General features: G+C 40.1%; 2 protein-coding genes across 5 annotated transcripts in view; one reads left to right on the top strand and one right to left on the bottom strand.

Moving 5' to 3' along the window:
- stag1a (stromal antigen 1a) overlaps positions 1 to 7,328 on the top strand; it is a 61,913-nt gene extending 54,585 nt beyond the window's left edge. For all 4 annotated transcript variants that reach the window (XM_042339099.1, XM_042339098.1, XM_042339100.1 and 1 more), the window contains 10 exons: positions 36 to 175; positions 473 to 574; positions 683 to 831; positions 1,100 to 1,228; positions 1,670 to 1,875; positions 2,167 to 2,338; positions 2,532 to 2,642; positions 3,113 to 3,233; positions 4,071 to 4,151; positions 5,165 to 7,328. In XM_042339099.1, the coding sequence (XP_042195033.1) occupies positions 36 to 175; positions 473 to 574; positions 683 to 831; positions 1,100 to 1,228; positions 1,670 to 1,875; positions 2,167 to 2,338; positions 2,532 to 2,642; positions 3,113 to 3,233; positions 4,071 to 4,151; positions 5,165 to 5,188 (1,235 nt within the window). In that variant the 3' untranslated portion in view covers positions 5,189 to 7,328. The remainder of the gene's footprint in view (positions 1 to 35; positions 176 to 472; positions 575 to 682; positions 832 to 1,099; positions 1,229 to 1,669; positions 1,876 to 2,166; positions 2,339 to 2,531; positions 2,643 to 3,112; positions 3,234 to 4,070; positions 4,152 to 5,164) is intronic.
- A 410-nt stretch (positions 7,329 to 7,738) lies between these two features.
- On the bottom strand, positions 7,739 to 21,018 carry pccb (propionyl-CoA carboxylase subunit beta; the record flags this gene model as incomplete). The annotated part of the gene is given in 15 exon segments (NM_001292679.1): positions 7,739 to 8,038; positions 8,437 to 8,536; positions 8,913 to 9,011; positions 9,660 to 9,760; positions 10,554 to 10,661; positions 10,747 to 10,870; positions 11,069 to 11,150; positions 12,228 to 12,348; positions 12,705 to 12,813; positions 13,148 to 13,258; positions 13,381 to 13,494; positions 14,498 to 14,554; positions 15,970 to 16,038; positions 17,834 to 17,953; positions 20,773 to 21,018. Coding segments are annotated over 15 exon segments (1,662 nt in total). The 3' UTR covers positions 7,739 to 7,916.
- Between the last annotated feature and the right edge of the window lie 1,276 nt (positions 21,019 to 22,294).

The following is a 22,294-nucleotide window of genomic DNA, read 5'->3' as shown; positions in this document are numbered from 1 at the left end:
CAGATATTTAAACATGGTTTATTTGTATTTTGCAGAAGGAGACGAGGAAGATGAAGCAAACAAGATTGAGGCATTGCACAAAAGAAGGAACCTCCTGGCAGGTTTCTGCAAACTTATCATTTATGATGTGGTGGATATGAATGCTGCTGCAGACATTTTCAAGCACTACATGAAGGTGTGTTTTCAGAAAAAAAGCAGAACGTAGTTAGTTGGAAAGTAACCACGTAATTAACTTGAATGCATGTGGTGGTACTTTTGTTGTCAATGCTAATCTGTACAGTTTGTGAAAAGCCTATTGAATTAACTAGTAGTTCCATTTTGTGATACAACCTTTGTTTATGTTGCTGTCAGTGGAAGATGAATGCTAGGTATCTTAAATGTGGTATCGTTTTGATAGAGGATGATTGACAACAGGAGGATTTTACTCAGGAAACAGGCTGTGATACTTCTGTTTGTGTTCTTTTTTTGTTAGTATTACAATGACTATGGAGATATCATTAAGGAGACATTGAGTAAAACGAGACAAATTGACAAGATCCAATGTGCCAAGACACTTATTCTCAGTTTACAACAGGTGAGGACTTTGATTGGCTCAACAACAAATACTTGTATTCACTTTACTTGAAAATGTGTGCGAAGTGAAACACTAATTGATGATTAAAATTCTGTAATTATATTTTAGCTCTTTAATGAGCTCATCCAGGAACAAGGTCCTAATCTGGACAGGTCGTCTGGTCATGTCAGTGGTATTAAAGAACTCGCTCGCCGATTTGCTCTTACATTTGGTCTGGATCAAATTAAGACGAGAGAAGCTGTTGCTACCTTACACAAGTGAGTAGTGCTGTAATATCTAAAGTGCCTTATGTGTTGGCAAGTTATTCTTCACTTAAAGCACTGCTGAAGGGTGACATTTGAATGCAGGTTCTTAACTTGTAAGTCTAATGCTCTTTACATTCCTCAAATTGCATTTTAATTAAAACTGGAATAAGCTTGGAATCAAAAGGACTATTTTGTATAAGGTGGTCATTGAATTGAATACATTGTAAAGCTTAGCACAGTACAGAATCTATAAAAGACATTTATGTTTTCTAACAAACAGGGATGGCATAGAATTTGCTTTTAAATATCCGAATCCTAATGGAGCAGACTTCCCTCCGCCAAACCTTGCCTTCCTGGAGATTCTCGGTGAATTCTCTTCCAAGCTTCTCCGCCAGGACAAGAAGACTGTGTAAGTAAAAGATATTGGTGAAGAAAATTGCAATCAGGAATTAGGCTTTCTGCTTCCTTTTAGCTTGGGCTGACTGCAGATAACTACAGAACTTCCATCGTCAGTGTCACTAAGATTAGGTAACTCAGCCTTATTGGGCTTTATTACTTCGACTTATACTGTCCACTGCATTCATCAATAATATAGTGGGTATAAAAATGCAGATTATTATATGGTGAACCCGGCAATACTTTAATTTACTTTTGTAACTCAACCATGTTTATTTTTTATTTTAAGATAAATAAGTCTGTGTTGGGGAGAGAGAATGCATTGACAAATGCATAACCTGTTATGCAAAGAAATCTACTTTTGGAGTTACCGTTTCACCATACATTGTCGATATATCTGAATCGGTGGCACATGGTTTTGCAATGTGTAACTCTTAACATGTTTGATGTGTAGTCATGCATACCTGGAGAAGTTCATGTCTGAGCAGATGATGGAACGAAGAGAGGATATTTGGCTGCCTCTTATATCTTATCGCAACTCGCTGCTTACTGGTGGTGATGATGACAGGATGTCAGTGATCAGTGGAGGCAGCAGTAGCAAAGCCTCCACAGTACGCAGCAAGAAAGGGCGTCCGCCACTTAACAAGAGGAGGACAGATGGTAAGTAACGTTTTCAAAGGATGCTGCCGATTTAGTTGACATTTTCAGTCATTTAGCATATTTTCTTTCCTTCATCACTAGCTTTTTATATATGTAAAATGTGAATATTTTAATAAAAAGCAATTATTCTTTATTCCCTATACAATGAATTCATGAAATACTGATTTTCCATTTTACAACCCAAGTTCAGAATTGAACCTCTCAAAAGTTCGATCTGAATTCAGAAGAAGCTTCAACTTTAATCAGGAGGTAAATTGTATGAGGCTTAAGATATTTCTCTTGGTTTTGTAGAAGAGAGTGTGGATGGCTCATGGTTGACTAGGAATGATAGCATACAGACTCCAGGAGTCTTGCAGGCACCACAGCTAACCTCCACAATCATGCGGGAAAATCCCCGACAAGCAGCAGAACACATGGAGGATCAGGAATCCGAACGAGGATCTGAATCTGATTTTGTACAGAAGTAAGCAAAGACTTTACTGGTGACAAATCTTCCCTGTAGTTCAGTAGTTAAAGTAGTGAAAATGAGTTATTGTATGGATTGGTGCATGAATTTAACATCCTCTTGAGAGACTTGTATTCCATCTGTAAATTCTTGGGCAATGTGTGCTTTTCATACAGAATTTGATTTAATCAGGTTTATTGCTGTGTTTTAGCCCTCAGATGCAGATGTCTTGGTTGGGCCAGCACAAGCTGGAGGAGGCTCACCGAAAGGACAGGGTGGCCATGAACTATATAAAAGCCAGAGGTGGTGTAAGGCAGTCAGTGTAAGTTTAAAAACCTACTTTTTCAGAGACTTTAAATACCACATTGGGACGTGTAGATGTTTCTACACATGGATAACGGCAGGAAATAACATCAGCAGCGCTTGCTGTCTGAAAGGCGTGAGGAATCGTGTCAGCGGTGATCTGTCAACCTGGACATTGGACATTTTTGTGCTTGGGGATTTGACCTTATGGACCTAGCCCACAGTTATAACAGGATTGCCCTGTACTTAGTTCCTCACTAGTCCTTTTTTTTAGAATAAATAATTACAAGCCTGTATGGGAATGCCTATTTTTAATCAATCTAATTTTGTTTACATCAGAATAATGCTTTTAAAAGCATTATTGCTTCACACTGTTGATTGTTTAGCTTTTAAAACGTAGTGGCAGTAACTATAACAGACAGAAACTTGGATGGTCTGTATTGCTGGCTTCCTGGCTGTTATGTAATCATTCTATTTTTCTGGTTGCAGCCGTAGCCACAGTTTGATGGAAGATGATGCTGAACCAATTTTTGAAGATGTGATGATGTCATCAAGGGGTCAGCTGGAGGATATGAATGAGGAATTTGAAGATACAATGGTTATTGATCTGGTCAGTGCTGATCTGTGTTTATCAAATAAATTAGAATTGTTAGAAACATGATGCACTAAATTGTAAACATCAAACTAGTGTAGTGTCAGTTTAAAAGTATGGAGTGCCGCAAGCAATAATCATCACTGGCTTAGGATTTTCTTTGCATACATTTTTTATGACTATCAATTTCTACTTGCACCAGCTGCCAGTTCAAATTTAAGGATCATTAAAATGGAAATGTGAGAGGTTTGTTTAGTCCATGATGAGATTAACCGAGTTCACAGTATTGAATTTGATGTGACTTTACACCTACTTTGTCAGTTTAGCTATTAGGAAATGTGCATTGTCATACCAAGTGATGGAAGATTGGCTTGTCTTATTTCATAGTCTAAATTGCTTGTGATGTAAAATGCTAACAATATATAACCCATTTGTTTAAAAATAATAACCTTCTTGTCTGAATGGTCGAAAAGCTATTATACCAGACGGCCTTAACTGTTATCTTTTTGCTGGCCCCCTTTTTATTTGATCCAGAATGTCAGCGCAGAACCAAATTTTTCAAAATGTGGTCAGAAGTGAGACTTGAAATTAAAAGATTTTTTTTGCAATAGAGTAGTGCATATCTAATAACATCTCATATAACAACATCTCAGTTAAAACAGTCGACTCCTTATTTCAAAATATTGCTTGGGATTTAAATTGAATGCTGCATTGAATAGACTGCACAGCGCTTGGTCTATGGAAGGCAAGAAGTTGCTAGGCTGCCTCGTGCCATGCTTGCTTGTGTTTTGATTGACCAGTATAATAATAATAATGACCAGTCTACTCTAATAACCAAGAAAATTATTCTTGCAGCCTCCATCTCGGAACAGACGTGAACGAGCTGAACTCAGACCAGATTTCTTTGACTCCACTGCCATAATGGAAGATGATTCGGTGTGTATCAAGGAATACTTCATCTATGATTCATTGTCAAATAATCATAAATAATTAACCGTTTTGAGTATGCCCTTTACAATATTTTGACATGCAAGTAAATTTGACTCAAATACCGTATAGAATTGGATATATTATAAATAACTCAGAAAATTTATATTCTAAGTGTTTTCCAAATAAACGGATGATTTATTTTTAAAAGAATAATTAGGTTCAGAATTGCTATCCATGTCCTCAAAGGATTAAATACTTATAGTCTCAGTTGTCTAATATTTAGTTGAGCTTTATCCCTTTACTTATCTCCCTCGTTTAATGTTAACATAATATTTTGCCCACAAAGTATACGGTCAATTCACTTTACAGTCTATTCTGTGAAGCGCTTTGAGACGTCGAGAAGACGTAAAAAGCGCTATATCAAATGCAAGGATTATTATTCAAGTTGCTGTTGCATTGTTAATGTACTTCAGTGTAATTTGTTTATTCCATCCAAACATATTAAGTCAAAATTCTCCCTCTTCTCACTTCCCCCAAAGTTGATCAGCACCTGTTGTTAATTGTCTAATGGGATTGTTTTAGGTCAAAGTGTGTAATTATTTTGGTAGAGCTGAAAAGTACTTTCAGTCTTCATATTTTCCTTTTTAGACACTTAAAAAACCTACTCTTAAATTCTGTTTTTAATACTGATGTTAGGAGATGAAGTGAGAGATAATTCATCTTCCACTCCCCACTCCAATTTAAAAAAAAACCAAGGCTACCCGTTTTGTATTGTGACAATTTCTAAATGTAAAGCTCTTATTTGTAAATGCAAACCTGTTAATTCTGTTATTCTTTTAAAATAATTATTGGCTGCAGAAGCTAATGTACTTACTCTGCTTTGATATATGTAAGAAATTCTAAATGAAATGTACATTTGTAACGTGGGTTTGTAAATTTAGTTTTTGTCATGCAGAATATTTCATGTGAATCTAAGGGAACATTATTTTCTCATGTGCTTTTTATTTTCTTTCCCTCAGGGTTTTGGAATGCCTATGTTCTGAGAGGCTGCTGGAAGTTTTATATTTTTAAGAACTCCATCGTCTAAAGAGAATCCAAGGTCTAAAATACTGTGACAGCAACTTTTAAACTAAATTTTACATATTCAAGATCTGATTTATTTTTTATCAAAGGATAAACTTGATGAAGATTTGATTATGATAAATGGGGACACCTGAAGGAGGAAGCAGTATAAATGGTCTGTTGCTGATGCAGACTGTTCCTATGGACCGAAAAAATGCATCTTCCTGGGAAGGCTTACGTCCCAAAATGATCTGACAAACAGACTGTACCACTGCTGGGGAGTGCTAACAGTAGGATTTTAAAAAAAGTTATATATATCAACCAGGAATAAATTGTATTGAAATCATGAAGGCATATTTAAAAAAAAATAGGGTGGCACATACAGCAGTTGACACCAAACGTACAGAATAATTCCCTATGAGTTTTTGTAATTTTTTTCTGCTGTACAGTTTAATATAAAAAGATAAGTTTTGAGATCAGCAGTTTATGTTATGTTTTTTAATTCAAGCTTAAATTTTTCAGAAGGCAAAAAAAAATGCTGAAAAATTAGGTCAGGAGCAAGGCAATTTTCTCACACTGGAGTTTGGTTTCTTTGTGGTATGCATTAATTTTATTGAGAAGGTGGGATAGGATAAACGGAAAGCAATTGAAAAGCTTCTATACAGTACATGTATAAATGAGGGGCGGGGTTAGAAATGTGACATTGCTGCCACGTATCACTGGTAACACCGAGTAATCCAGAGGTTTTTTCTTATTAAAATCTGTATGGCTCCTGCAAGCTATTTCCTATCATAATAAAAGCTGCCTTATTTACTGTGAAGACTACTCATTAGCTGATTTAAGTTCGACTTCAGCAGAGTTGAGATGTTTAATAGCTCTGTGCATTTTGCTTTTACTTTTAATGCTCAGAACTTGACAGGAATTCGGGAGCTAGGAAATCGTCTTCTGAAATACAATTGGCTGCAAAGTGTTTATGAACAGATAACATATCAAGGCACAATGTCTTGTTTTTAAAAAGCAGTTCCAAAAAAATCAGTGTATCCCTCCTAAAGGTGTAAAATTTGGGTCAAAACCACATTTCATAATTAAATTCTGATGAGCAGTTGCCCTTGATTCCAGACTTTGTGTACAGTCATGATCAATACCCACTTTTTGACTTTCAAAATTGTTTAAATGTACTTTTGCAGATATGTTAATTTTATACAAAACAGATTTCAGTAATCGACTAAATGGAGGATTGACCCTTCTGTGCTAGAATGTGTGTTCCATCTGTCTTGCTTCTGGTCAAATTGCTTACCTTCAGATTTTAATTCTTCTTTTAATGACTTTTTTCCACCTAATTGTATACTTACAGCTAGTGTCAGAAATGAAATTAATTTTGAGAACTATGGTTTTACATTTTTAACACTCAATTTCAACTGGAAGGGCAGTCTCCTATATAGAAATTGACTATTTGACACAAAATTTCACAATACAAAAACTAATCAAAGAATCTCAAGTGAAATTGTTTGCTGAAAATATTTGAAAGCTACTGTAGTAAATGGAAAGAATATTACATAATAAATTTTAACTTTTGCTCACGTTTTGAAAAGTAGTTGTAACTTTAGGTTTTAAATTCTAAGGTCATATGAGTCATTTACTAATCTACCATTAAGTAATTTAGATGAACAGAAAATCTGATTTTAAAGGTCGACTTTTTGGTAGTGTTAGTAAGCAGTCGTGAAAATATGCGATATTGGTTAGTTTTGTACAGTACTTCTCAGACTAAACTGTCAATGATCTGATCTAGTTCTGTGGACTGAGTGGTGCATCGCTAGGTACTGCATGGTTAGAACCATCTCTGCATTGAAACTTACACTGTGCGGTAAACTATTTAAACCTAAAGTCTTGGCAGTATTGTAGCAGAATGTGAAACGGTGGTTTCATGTTGGGTACCTCCATGCTGGGCTCGAAATTGAGTTTGAAGTTAATACGTTTTATATTTTGAGTGTTACCTTGATTGGTTTTACTAGTAATACTGTAAATTGTACATTTTCAGTATAAAATTTCTTTTTGTACATTTTAAAGCTGATGCTTCACCTTTCCTTTAATAAACTGTTTCAAAAAATCTGTCGAGTCCTTTTGGTATTAAATTTTGAACGCATTTACTTAGAGCACCTTGAATGAGGTGTCCAACTCCTTGTGCAACACAATAAATCTTCCCAGACCCTCTATAACAAGGAATTTATAAAACACTGGATCTTAGCTGTCGTACCCTCTTGGGAGTTGCTGAGCTGTCACATGTGGCTGTGAAAAACTAGTTGAAAAAAAATCCTCTTAACATTTTTACTATACAATTGAGTTAAAAATGGTTTTTAAGTCTTGGACTCCATTAAATTTAATATTTAAATCCATTTCGCAATCTCTTTTATGTAACCATAATGTTGTTTGCACTCTCGGTCCTAAACATACGTTTTACTTTGACTCGGATCAACTCCTTAAGTAGTACAGAGGACACCACTATAGACAAACATTCTCAACAAAGTGTTTCTGGCAGCTACCCACCTTTTATTGCTCAGTGACATTCATTAACATAGGATGCATTTGAGTCAATTCTAAATAGTTTTAAAAAAAGCTGTTTTTTTCTTGAATGATGGGTGCATTCAGGCATTTTTAGGTTAAGAAATCTAATAAAATTGCATTGTTTTAGGAGTCCTATTTTCAAACTTATTACAAGGGGATATTGCCATGTTTTTTCCAGGGGTTGTTCAATTTCTTGTTAGCCAACATTTCCAGGTCTCTGCAAATACGCATTCGAGTGGATGATGGTTGAATTATGTCATCGACAAAACCTGTGGGGTCAATGAACAAAAGTGATCAGTTAGAACAAGCCTCAGACAGTTACTTCGATCCATCTGGATGCACAAGCTAATCCAAGAATAACATTCCTTGACGTATTGATCACACCGAAGCAGGGGGGGGGGGGGATTTAAAGTGATTCATGTAGCCTACTGGAATGTAATCCATCTCGAGTATATTCAATGGTAAACTATTAACGAAATGTATAAAAAGCTTTTTTAAGAGCGTACAGAACACAACACATCTTCCCTGAAACAATATTGCACAAGATCAGCAGAGACTATAGTGGACTGACTGGGCGTTCCTAAAGTTTGAAGAGCACTATGTGACACGGTTTCCACCTAGTTTTGAACCACGTAAAGAGAAAAAGATGTTCATGTAAACCACTTGCCTCGTATTGCTGCTGGGAATGGATTTGCAAAAGTCTCCACATATTCTGCCTCTGCCGCCTCTTTGCTGTGGTTTCCTTTAAAGATGATCTGTACAGCACCCTAACATAATGGGAAAAAGTTCAAAATAAACCAAACAAATGAAGTCAAAAATGTATCCATAATAAAACCTTAACCCACAGGATCAGACTCAATCATCAAACCGCAACACAGAAAGAATGCACGTGGCTCGGAGTAAATCATCAATTTATACTGCATCTACCTCATCTATCAATCAAACCGTACACATACATAAAGCACTGTCAATTGCAGTCACTGTTTATTTTTTCTTGACATTAAAGCCCTGAAACAACCCATCACACATTTTCAGCAACACCAATCTTGCCTTCGTATAATGAAACTTAAATCCAACAAACTAATAAACCCCACAATCAGAATGTAACAATTACAGCGATAACTTACTTTAGCGATAACTTACTTTAGCTCCCATAACCGCAACTTCAGCTGTAGGCCAAGCGTAGTTCAAATCACCTCGTAAGTGCTTGGAGCTCATTACGTCGTATGCACCACCGTATGCCTGCCAAGCACAGTTTATGAATTGAAACAATTTGTTTTAGAAAAATAACAAGGTGTAAAATTTACTGGATTTCACCATTCAGAAGTCCCTTGCATCAGTTACCAATACACCACTGGATTATTATTATAATAATAATAATAATCCTTGCATTTGATATAGCGCTTTTCACGTTGGGAGGACATCCCAAAGCGCTTTACAGAATATACTGTAAAGTGAATTGACTGTATATTTGAGGGCGAACGCGGCAGCCAATTGCGCACAGCAATGTCCCACAAACAGTCGTAGATTGAAAATGACCAATTTATTATTGTTTTTGGTTTTGGAGGGATTATTATTAGGCTCTGTGTGGAGTAAGGAAACTTGCCCAAGGTTTCGCCCTGACCTGCCTGGAATTGAACTCAGGTCTTTCGCTTGTAAAGCGAGTGCTCTAACCACTGAGCTACAGGACTCCATTATTGCCTTATACATACCTAAAACACACTAATGTAGGAACAGATAGCAAAGCAATGAATCTGATTAATAGATTATGCATTATTAGGGATCAGCGGCTGACATATCACAATTTTTAAACGTATTACAGATAACACCACAGACTATCAAATGCATCATCTTATTTCAAGACTATCAGACTACACTGCCTGCTCCTACCTTCCGTGTAATCACTGTAATCTTAGGCACAGTAGCCTCAGCAAACGCATACAATAACTTCGCACCATGTCTGATGATTCCACCATACTCCTGGCTCGTTCCTGATTAATTAAAACACATTGTGGAATATATCAATTGGAAGGAAAACACAAATTGATTGAAGAGTAGGGCAGAGGAAAGTGCAAGAAAATACTTTGAGAAATTACAAAGAACAGTAACATACAAAGTTACATTGGCTGTACACAGGTATCTCCTAAAACGGAACAATAGTGGGTTACTATTTACTGGAGGTCTCTGGCTCACTTTTCAGGTATACTGGCAACAGCTGGTGCCTGCAAAACAGCAATCTTTCAATGATTAATGAAAAACTTTCAGGTGATAGAATTCCACTGGTGAGTTAGTTCACAGGCTCCATGATTGGTTTCTGTTCTCCATTGTGTGACTGAGTAAGCAGAGACAGCAATTCTGAGGCAGACAAATTGCCATCAAATAAAAAGGCTTTTGAACAATCTCTCTCCATTAGAGAAAACATGTAAGTACATGAAAATATTCATACTTAAACTTGTGTTTAATTTGTAACTGAAATAATAAAAATCAGGGCTAAGGACTGGAATCAGTGCATTAAATACAACGATATCTTTCACTGTGATTAAAAGCAATATAATACTCACTAACTTACTTCCAAATTGTCCATTACATGGTCTTTAGCTTTTATTCAGGGTAATTTGAACTAAGTGGTTATCAAGTCAAAAGTGTTCAATTGGCCAATAGTGCACTATCAAGAGCAGCAGAACAGGTACAGACATACACATAGACACAGAGATTACACCGATTAAATTTAACAATTGAAATAGAGAAAAGTGGTCGTTGAATTCAAACTGTAAATATTGTTACCTGGTAGAAAACCAGGGACGTCCACAAATGTCATGATCGGTATATTGAAGGCATCACAGAATCGCACAAATCGAGCTCCTTTTACTGAAGAATTGATGTCCAGACAACCTGAAAAATCCAAACACAAATCAGCTTTTTTTTTACAAATCAGATTTTTAAGCTTCAGTAACACCAAAAAAATTCAGCAACTCACCCGAAGCCACTTTAGGTTGGTTACCGATGATTCCCACGGTTCGTCCATTCATCCTGGCAAAACCCACGATGATGTTCTTTGCATAGTTGGGCATGATTTCAAAAAAGTCCCTTTCGTCCACAATCTAAAGCACAGGCAAGTTGGGTGGTGGTTTTAGAAAATTGAACTGTATTGAAACAAACAATCGTATTTATATTTGAATACTTCACGCCAGCACTTCAGAAAGAAGAACTGTGCTGATATTTCACACCATTCTTTCTAAAGCAATTTTAACGCTGGTCTCAGAGCAATGTTTACAAAGCAATTAAAAAATCGTACTTACTTCACGAATAATATCCAACATATCATACGCCTTTGTAGATTCTAAGGGAACTATGGTATCCAATCCAGGCACCAAACGGTCGCTTTACAGATATAAAGGCAAAGCTGAATGTTAGTTTTCTTACAGTTTGTCAACTGTTTTGTGTAAATATATCAGGGCTGGAACCATACTATAAAATGGATATTTGAAAATAAGGTGGCAATTTGCAACACAATATTTGATATTTTACATTTTTACGATAAATATTGTTTTTGAATGCGAGTTAAATGTGAGTTCCCCTTCTATAAAAAATGACTACCGCAATCACTGATGTTTTTTTCAGAATGTACAACTCCATGTGGCCACTGGAGGGCCTCGTGTCCATTGCAGCAATGAAGCGAGAGGACACAAACAGGGGTGGGATTCTCTAAACAGCCACTGGAGGGCAGACTTTCTCTGCACCTATCCATTTGCTGAAAACCTCTACCGGTAAACTTAACGCATAAAACGTTTTATATTGGAAGGAAAATGTTAAGGCCGATATGATCCGGATAGGTTTTTTTTTTACCTCAGAGTATAGACACCAACCTATGGTAAAAAAAAAAGGTTTACACGCAATTCTTACTTGTTGCAAAGAACCATGAAGTACCATAATAATAATCCTCGCATTTGATGTAGAGTTTTTCACGTCTTCTCGACGTCTCGAAGCGCTTCACAGAATACACTGTGAAGTGAATTGACTGTATATTTGTGGGCGAAACGCGGCAGCCAATTGCGCACAGCAGCGTCCCACAAACAGTCGTGGATTGAAAATGACCAATTTATTATTGTTTTGTTTTGGAGGGATTATTATCATCTCTGAACATTTCAGAGCAGACTTAATAAACTTGTCTTTTGTGTCTGTTAAGAGATAATATTGTGCAAACTGGGACAAGTAGATTTTTTTTCAAAGTCTGCATCTCACATCTAGCTCACCATTGCTGAGTATTTACATAGTAATAGATCAAACTTACAGCAGACTTAGTGAGGGGTGTTTATATTTTGTTTTCTGGGTGACATACTTTGATAAATCAATGTAACATATAAAACTTTACATCAGCATGTTAAAGCAACCTCACAAAACTGTGGACGGTTCAGTAAGACACTGAGATCTTGGAAGATGTGAAGTGCTTTCACTCACAATGGGTCATGACATTCTCTGATCGGAGCTGGATCCCGGTTATTAAGAGGTATATAGTTAAAGAACTCTCTCAGGTTCAATAAAGCATCAACATCATTTTCAAAAGCTCGGTGTGCAACACCTGGGGAAAAAAAAACAACACGGGTTGCAATCATCAGAAAATCGATCCCTTATGAAGAAAATAAGCAGCCGGTTCATTCTTTACTCGTCGCAATGGGGGAGGGGCAAGAAGGAGCATCTATTATTACATACATTTTAGCAATTACCTGTTTCTGTTAAAATAGTATCATTGCAAATAATTATACATTTGGTTAGATTTGCTAAGGCTCTTTCCATTTTCACTAACCTCAAAGTGTAAACCAGAATCTAATTGATCAGAAATACAGGTTACCCACGATCATGTTACTGTGATACAGGGTACAAATCTGCACTTAATAAAGAATCTTTTCTAAATGTAAATGGACACTGTCTGCTAACCTGAGACTGCAGTGTGGGTCTTAGCACCGCCAAGGTCTTCTTGGGTCACGTTTTCATTTGTAACAGATTTCACCACATCAGGGCCAGTGATGAACAGGTAAGAAGTGTCCTGCAGTTAAAAAAACATTGTAAATATATAGTGAAAAGGCAATACAAATATGACAGCAGCTGGTAATAAAATCAAGCAAGTGAATGTGATCAATTACTGAGAAACAGTATAGTGCCTTACAACCCCCACATCATCTATTCTAATCTCCATCAAGTGACATTTTGAGGCTTTCCATCACGACTCAGGAAAATTCTAAACAATGCTCACATACAGAATACAATAGATTCTCGCCTTAGACACCTCAGTAATGAGGTCAACTCACTATTCACTTTTCACTGGAAACCACTAATGGTCAAATTCCCGTTTACCTGAGCGACAAATTTCTGTCCATTACCTTCACCATGAATGTAAAGTCAGTTAAGGCAGGTGAATAGACAGCACCACCAGCACACGGGCCCATTATAAGAGAGATCTGTGGGATGACTCCTGAAGCCAGTACATTTCTCTGCAACACATAAAAACAAAACCCTCATCATTATTGGGTTCAGTGGAAATGCTGCAGTGTATGTGAATGTGTTATTTAAAATAAATGCATCTATTAAATTCTCTTAGGCACTACAATCTTACCAAGAAAATGTCAGCATAGCCAGCAAGAGATTCCACTCCTTCCTGAATACGTGCTCCTCCAGAGTCATTCAGTCCAATAACAGGAGCTCCAACCAACAGAGCCTGGTCCATAATCTGGAAAAGCACCAAACCAATTAATAATGCATTTAAAATTTACACTTAAAATATTCCCTTCCTCTTCTACTCCGAAATTGTGCTCATGCAGAAAGCAATTAACTTGGGAGTACAAAGAGAAACTTCACAGGACGCAACAGATCACAGAAAATAATCATTAAAGGAAAAAAAGTCAAGAGTAGGAAGATTTTCTGTTCAAAGTACTCCCCAACCCATGTCTGTCATAACTATATATCTTGCCTGTTACAAAAAGTCATCTAACATGAGTTACCTTCCCTCCTTGCCCACTGATTGGTACCTTATGATACCAAAAAAAAGGCAGTATGTATGTGTTGTGAAGTGTCTACATTCACTGTAATGAGAGTTGGCATCTTACAGCAGCCTGGGAACTAGGCCAAAGTTTGGGAAAAGTCACTTTGAGCACAAAAATGAGAAAGAGATTTACTTGAGTTTGTTCAGTATCTTGGAAAACTGAAACCATACAAAATTATAAACTAGTCGACCAAAAAGGCCCAAGTTTATCACTGTAATGTAATCGACTACATGCAACTTGGCAAGACTGCTATTCTGCTACATCACAAAGATTTTTAGGTTCTTCTAATAGTCAACTTCCTACTTTAAAAAAACTACCCACCATTTCTGTGAACTATCCAATCTGTGACTGGATTTAGCATGGCATATCATCTTCCTACAAATGTACAGTCACTACGCTTTACAGCCTTATCTTGCCCTCAAAATCTCAAAACCATGTGAAGTGTTTTGAGATTTTGAGGGCAAGATAAGGCTGTATAATAATAATAATCCTTACATTTGGTATACCGCTTTTCATGTTAGGAGAATGTCTCAAAACACTTCACAGATTGCAAACACAGCAGCCACTACATCAAATGCTGGGAATAATTTTATTATCACGATGACAATGAAGGTTCAATAATGTAATAGACATCATTGAATGTCCAGTTGTTTGTTCTTCATTTGGCACATTGATCTTCTTATCTCTTACCTTGCAGATCTTCTGAGCATGAGCGCCTGACAAACTTCCCCCAAATACTGTAAAATCCTGCCGAAGAAGAAATGATAATGTAGAGTTTTTTTGTCTTTCACTGTGTGAACCAGACAAGAATAAGTTCTGATTTCTGGAACATTTCACACACAATGTACGTACACTCAAGAAACAAGGTACGTGAATTTTAACCATATTAATTACTACATAATATAAGGACCTTAATTTCTTGTAGTTTAACTACAAATACTTAATATTTGCACACCTTATACACCCATTTATTTCTCCAAATTAAAATAGAACCTGGAATTTGAAGCTAGCAGCAGAATTCCCATCTAATGTTATCCAAATTATCAGTTAACCAAATCAGTCTGCAAAATATTTCCTGTAGTTCAAAAAAATGTTCACATGTTTAACCCACACAAAGTTTTTCGTATGATCTCTCCTATTTCTCTATGAAGATTTGCTGCCAAAAAATGCTTGGAAATTTAATGAATCCTCAGAGAGCAATTTTTTTTCTTCTTTAAATCTCCAAGGTCTAAGATGTCAGAAAGATCATATCATTATGAATAAATCAGAGCTGTAAGGAAAACAAACTAAAGTACTGAGGGAGATATCACTATTTGAGTAGTAACCTACAGTTCCAACCTTGGTTTACTGCTCCAGACATTTTCATTTACTGCTCTAATCCAATGGTACAATGGAAAAACTGGAAATTACCATTATTATTGTCATTCTTCAAATTTGTTTGCACTGCTCATGCCATTGTGGCTTAGTTCTACACCAAGCAATGCCTTTATCAACTGAGCTCATGGGAAGGAGGCCAGATATAGTCTACTCGTTGTGTCGCTCAAAACGCTGTCTCGTTCACCTACTCCAATTACTCCCACACAAATAAAACAAAGACAAAGAGAGTCAGGTTGGGTATTCAATTATAGATACTGACACACTCAATTAAACTCCCCTAATGAATAATACAGTACAGCTCCCCCCGCCCACAAAAAAAGTTTGAAGACCTCAAATTCATAAGAAATTAGATCTAAATAATGGGTAGTACAGTATTTTCTAAGCTAAAAATGACTTTCAATTACATACTGTTAAACTCGAGAGCTGCTCCATTGCCTCTTCTAATGTAACTCTACAGCCTGCGGTTTGGAGATGCACTAAAGCTCCCGTGGGGTTGTTGCAGATTATTTTCCTTCACCTACCGCGAGAAAAAATTCCTATATATATATATTTGCATCTCCCCTAATGGGGTGGAAAAATAAGTTATTTCTTTGCAAAATATTGTACATTTGAAAGTGCACTGCTGTGATTTGAATTTATACTTGAACTAGAAAAGTAGGGAAGTCATAGCTTAGGAAAAAAAGGGCATTTTTTATGAACGTTACACAACCCAGAACACAAATAATTAAACAGGTTTTCAAAGAAAATTATTAACAAGAGCTTCAAAGAAAAATAAATTTGATTACCTGGCTGAAGATGTAGACTAGACGGCCATTAATCCGTCCCTGACCAGTCACCACACTGTCACCGGGAAACTATGGAAAAATGTAAACAGTAAACTAAAACAAGGTTAGATTGGGTTAACCAAGCGAATTCAAATACAGAACCAAGTAATTTCTCATAATATAAAATAACATTACATAGGAATGACACAAGGCTATTCAATCACACCAATTTCCTCAAAGGGAAGGAAAAATATAAAATTATTGACAAAAACATAAAAAAAGTGGAGAACTATTAAAAACGTAGAGTGCTGAGGAACTGTTATTTTAAGTGTCCATCAAGTACTCTCGGGGCAGATGTACTCCCAGATGCAAAACAATGATTTCTTTACTCTTCCCCATCAATTCTGCCTCCTCCCAATCCTCACCGCTATGTGAAACTGTTGATTCAGTAATAATTCAGAGACAGCTAAGTAAGCTTCACCAATCAGTGTCAGTTACATTTGAGCTCCGGACAACATGCTATGTTACAATGCTCCCCCCCTTTAAATGTACAAACTAAGTGCAAAGCTTCATTCATGGTTATTCGTAGAGTATGATAAGTAGAAATGTGGATTTTGGCAACTCTTATAAACTTCTAGAATGATAAATACTATGATAAATGATAAATTACTATGAGAATGATAAATACTCACCTACAAGGCCATTCACGGCCTTGCTCCCTCCTACCTCTCCGACCTACTATCCCCCTACCTACCTGCCCGTACCCTCCGTTCCTCTGGCTCCGGTCTGCTCCACGTCCCCCGCCCCAACCGCCCTACCATCGGTGGTCGGGCCTTCAGCCTCTCAGCCCCGAGGCTCTGGAACTCCATCCCCCAGTGCCTTCGCCGCTTCCTCCCTTTCCTCCTTCAAGGCCGGTCTCAAAACCTTACTCTTTGACCGAGCCTTCAGCTCCCCTCTCGACTCTCTTCCCCCTCCTCGCTCCCTCCCTTCCCTCCCCTCACCCTGACCATTTCCCCCCTCCTCGCTCCCTCCCTTCCCTCCCCTCACCCTGACCATTTCCCCCCTGCTCGGGTCATGACCCAACTGTGCAGCGCCTTGGGACGTCCTCCTGACGTGAAAGGCGCTTTATAAATGGAATCTTGTTGTTGTTGTTGTTGTACTATTTAATCGATGATGACATACTTGATTAAGAATGAGAGAATAACACTTAAAATGTCCTTTATTCATAGCTACACTGAATAGGAGTGGTGAACTCCACTGTCATTCTTATGTTAAGTTACTTAAAAACAAATAAGTCAAATGATCCACTAAAATAATCTCACTTTAATATAGAATTAATTTATTTGTAATCTAAATGATTTTAAAAAATTACAAGGGATGTTTCTATTTTTCTATTTACCAGAATCCAGGGAGGAGCCTTTGCTTGGGAGATTAACATGATAATGGCTGCTTTCAGTTAAATGCAATGATTACAAATTAATTCTTGCCACGTGCGTTTTATTCAGTGTTATTACAGACACAATATCAAAAACTTGAAAGTATCCTGGAGTGTATAGCTTCTGAGAATGTGAATGCTCACAAATGCAGAATGTAAACAAAAAATACGTTCAACGTAGTTGCATCATGTACTGCAAGTGGCTGCTGCAGTGTGCAGAAGGGATTGGTCCTACTACAGTAATTTGTCAAACCGTTCCACAAACACATCAGATAACTGAAGGAGATTTATCTATTATTACAAAATGCAAAGCCGAATCTCCTGCATTCCAAATAGTAACAAGCAGAATTCAGATACTCACAATCCTGCAACAGCAAATGTCCTCTACGTTTTGTAAATAAAAGCTCGATGATGAATCAGAACCCCCCCCCCCCCCCCAGATGTTGTTACCTTATTTTCATCTGTGGCCATTCCAAAATCTGAACATCTGTGTTCCACAAACATGTCATATTCCACAAAAGAATCGGTGTCCAGAAGCAGTTGGATACGTTCCCTGGCAGTCAGCTTTCCCTGGGTAAACACAAACATAAATTACTAGCTGGCCATTGCTATACATACTGTAAGCCACTCGCTATAATCAGGATTCTTCCTAGAAATGGAGGAACCTGGTCCATTTTGGTGAATTACTCAATCTAATACAATAACAATCTGAAAGTGCTTCTTTTACTATAACCATTAAAAATATTTTTTAAAATTGTTTCACACAGAAATGATGAAACCATTTGGTGCATTGGAATTCATAAAGGCTCTTTTTTTTTAAATTGGTTGCCAGTTATACAGGACCGTTGATTCAGTTCTGGGACCTCCTGCTTGAGAGATTAACGTGGCGTAGATATGCAGTAGGAAAAGAACTTAAAATAAAATGAATTACAAAAAGACAACCTATTGAACTGAACATGTTCTCCCTATTATTGTTGTGGATCCAAGCAGACTGAGGTAGCACTTATGGAAGGGTAACAATGTTGATAGTATAGTGCCATAGTGCCTTTCACGTGTTAGTAAACAAAATGTACTTGTTAAAGCAATACCAACATGGATGCAATCCAACCCATTCTTTTACAATTGAAGAATAGCATTGTTATTTCTGCAGTAACAGTCTTAAATGTATAATACATACCATTTGCTTCCAATTGCTTTATCCTTCAAACTAAACAAGTAGAAGCAAACAGCCCCATACCGAACAACTGCCTGCACAGTACTTCAAGAATGACTGCAGCATCACGACCAAATATTACATTTTTCCTTTTTAATTTAATGATCGAAACTCTTAAATAAATGCAAACGTTAGAACTCAACCCAATTCGTACACACAGAGTCATAATAGATACACTTTGGGTTTAACGTCCTGTAGAGATGTAATTAAAATGACTGAACTGCTTCACCAGTGACCCTGCAGAGCAGCAGCCAGTCAACGCCTTGCGAAAATGTTATGGACATATTAATTTATCGGTCTAGAAGACTGTGAGCCTTGAACATTCACAAAGAAGTTTCTATAATTAATGGGTAGCTTAAGTCCACTGGGGAAATCATTGCAAAGATCTCGGACGAGCCAACAAAATACCTGATGGGGATTTGCGAATTCTCTCTCCACCCCCACCCCCCCCCACACACACTGAATGTCAAATATGTCCTTCATAGCAGAGGCATGAAGGGCAAAGCCCATCTGTGCCGTGAGAACTCACTGTCCCCTCCCCCCCCACCCCCCAAAAAAAAAAGAACAGATGACAAATAACTTTCAATACCACCATATGGTGCAGTTTCAGTGGACACCCACAGTAGCCATTGTTGATCAGATGCTCCTGGTTACCTTTTTTGTTGTTGTGTGTGGTGTTGTGTGTTGCGTTGTGTGTGTGGTGTGTATTGTGTGTGGTGTATGGTGTGTTGTGGTGTGTGTGTATGGTGTGTGTATTGTGTGTGTGTGGTGTCGTGTGTGTGTGGTGTTGTGTATTGTGTGGTGTTGTGTGTTGTGTGTGTGTGGTGTTGTGTGTGTGTGGTGTTGTGTGTGTGTGTGGTGTTGTGTGTGTGTGTGTGGTGTTGTGTGTGTGTGTGTGTTGTGTGTGTGTGTGGTGTTGTGTGTGTGTGTGGTGTTGTGTGTGTGTGTGGTGTTGTGTGTGTGTGGTGTTGTGTATTGTGTGGTGTTGTGTATTGTGTGGTGTGGTGTGTTGTGTGTGTGTGGTGTGTTGTGTGTGTGTGGTGTTGTGTGTTGTGTGTGTGTGTGTGTGGTGTTGTGTGTGTGTGGTGTGTGTGTGTGGTGTTGTGTGTGTGTGGTGTTGTGTATTGTGTGGTGTGTATTGTGTGTGTGTGGTGTTGTGTATTGTGTGTGGTGTTGTGTGTGGTGTTGTGTGTGTGTGTGGTGTTGTGTATTGTGTGGTGTTGTGTATTGTGTGGTGTGTATTGTGTGTGTGTGGTGTTGTGTATTGTGTGTGTGTGATGTGTTGTGTGTGATGTGTTGTGATGTGTGTGTGACAAACGGATGGGGAATGGGGGGGTTTGGGTGACATTGACGACCCACTGATGAGCCCGAGGTGGGAGGGAGATCAGGGTCGCAATGCTTGAAGCCTGCGATCAGTTTGTATCTGGGAATCTTGGCCACCGTGTGAACCCCCCCCCATCCCCCCCACCACCCACTGCCCCCATCCCCCACTCCCCCCATTCCCCCCCCCACACACACCAGAGGAGAAGACAAGACAGACCTTGGCCAACCACCACAGCTCCACTGACCAGGGAGGAGGGAGGAGGGAGGACAGGAGAGTCTTAAGATCAAATGATGTGACCTCAGTTAGTACCTGACCCCCCCCCAACCCCCACACACCCCCCCCCCCCCACACACCCCCCCACAACCCCACACACCCCCACAACCCCACACACCCCCCACCCCACACACACCCCCCACAACCCCACACACACCACCACCCCCACAACCCCACACACACACCCCCACAACCCACACACACCCCCCACAACCCCCACACACACCCCCCACAACCCCACACACACCCCCCACAACCCCACCCACACACACACACCCCCACACACCCCCCCCACCCCCACACACACCCCCCACAACCCCACACACACCCCCCACAACCCCACACCCCCCCCCCCCCCACACACACCCACACACACACCCCCCCACACACCCCCCCCCACCCCCCCCCCCCCCCCACACACACCCCCCACAACCCACACCACCCCCACCCCCCCCCACACCCCCCCCCCACACACACACACACCCCACCCACACCCCCTCACACCCCCCCCCCCACCCCCCCCCCCACACACCCCACAACCCCCCCCAAAAAAAAAATCGCACAACACCTCAAACTTACCCTCTTGTGTTGAGCATCTATTCGATGTTGACCTCCTCCGAGTATCGCCCTTTGACGCTTCCTCTCGATCCTCTCGTGGACGGACAGATTGCTGACTGAATACCACTGTCTGCGCTCGGCGGCGGCGGCTCTGCTCACCTCAGGTAAAGGCGGCAGGTGTTTGGCCGAGCGCAGCGCCCCGCTCCAGAGCCGGCAAACGCTCCTCGCCGCCGCCAGCGTCGCCATGACCGTTAGGGAAGGGAAAAGGGGCGGCGCCTCCCCCGTTCAGCCCAGCTTGACCGGTTGATTGACACGGCGAAACGGCCAATTGCGCGCTCAGGCGGACGGCGCGATGGGGCGGGGCGGTCCCGCCCCTGTGCCCAATCAGCAGGTTCGGTTGCGCGACGCATGCGCATGTCGTGTTTTGGGAGCAGGACGCCTGGGGGCGGGCGAAGGTGTAGTTCTCAGGAAGCCGAGGCCACGTGACAGCAGAGCGGCGCCCGGGGGGGAGGGGGGACGGACGCGGACTACAACTCCCAGCGGCCACCGCGAGCCGTATAGGCGCCCTGTGTAAAACCGAAAGACCTCAGGACTTATCTGTCGTATTGGCTGAGCAACTGCACGGCTCACGATATAACTCAACACGAGCGTCGCGTCGGTTCCCGGCGGAGGGGAGTGGGAGGCAATATAGAAAGCGAAGGAGGACGATATTTGTTGTGGTGGGGGGGTGGGGGGTGAAAAGAGCGGAACAAATCTAATGTACCGTAAAATCCGTCACCCTTTTACCAATGCGGCAACTCGAGAGTCATTTTTTTTTTAAATTTGAGAGCGAAAACTACACTTGAGATTAATCAATCCAGACGGGGGGAAAAAAAATAAAATTAATTTATTCGGATCGGTAGAATATAAAACGGGAGGAGGAGGAGGAGGAGGAAAGGTGTGGGGGGGAGAGAGAGATAACCAATGGCTCGGGGGAGGGATTGGGCGTGTTACACATATTATTCAGTGTGTGTAATGTGAAAAAAAATCAGGCAGTGCGGCGGACACTCCGTGTTTCTCTCCCCCCCCCCCCCCTCTCCTCCTCCACTCTCTCTCCCCCCCTCCACTTTTCCGCCGTCACGTGACGAAGGCTCGAGCCCCTTTTCCGTTTTTTTCTCTCTCTCTCTCCTCCGCTCGAAATCGAACGTTTCGCCCGTTTTAAAAAGCAACGGCCGCCGCGCCTCGCCTCGCGCTTCCCTCCCGCCCGCCCGCCCGCCGACCGAGCCCGCGAGACGCACACACCGCTTCAAGCAACGGCGGCGAAAGGGGGGGGGGGAAGAAGCAGCAGCAGCAGCAGCAGCGCCAGCAGCGCCGCCATAATAATAATAATAATAATGGTGGTGTCGGGGCGGAGTGCGAGCGACTGAGTCTCTCTCCCTCTCGCCTTTTGCTTCTGTATAATCCCCTCCCCGCCTCTCCCTCTCTTCACACTCCCCTCCCTCCCTCCCTCCCTCCACATTCCCCTCCTCCGCCTCCTCCTCCTCCTCCTCCCGGGGAGCGGAGG

Source organism: Callorhinchus milii, unplaced genomic scaffold (assembly GCF_018977255.1).
Source record: "Callorhinchus milii isolate IMCB2004 unplaced genomic scaffold, IMCB_Cmil_1.0 Scaffold11, whole genome shotgun sequence".
Classification (NCBI taxonomy): domain Eukaryota; kingdom Metazoa; phylum Chordata; class Chondrichthyes; order Chimaeriformes; family Callorhinchidae; genus Callorhinchus; species Callorhinchus milii.
The sequence above is the reverse complement of the archived record's forward strand: the minus strand, read 5'-3'. Positions and strand labels throughout refer to the sequence as shown.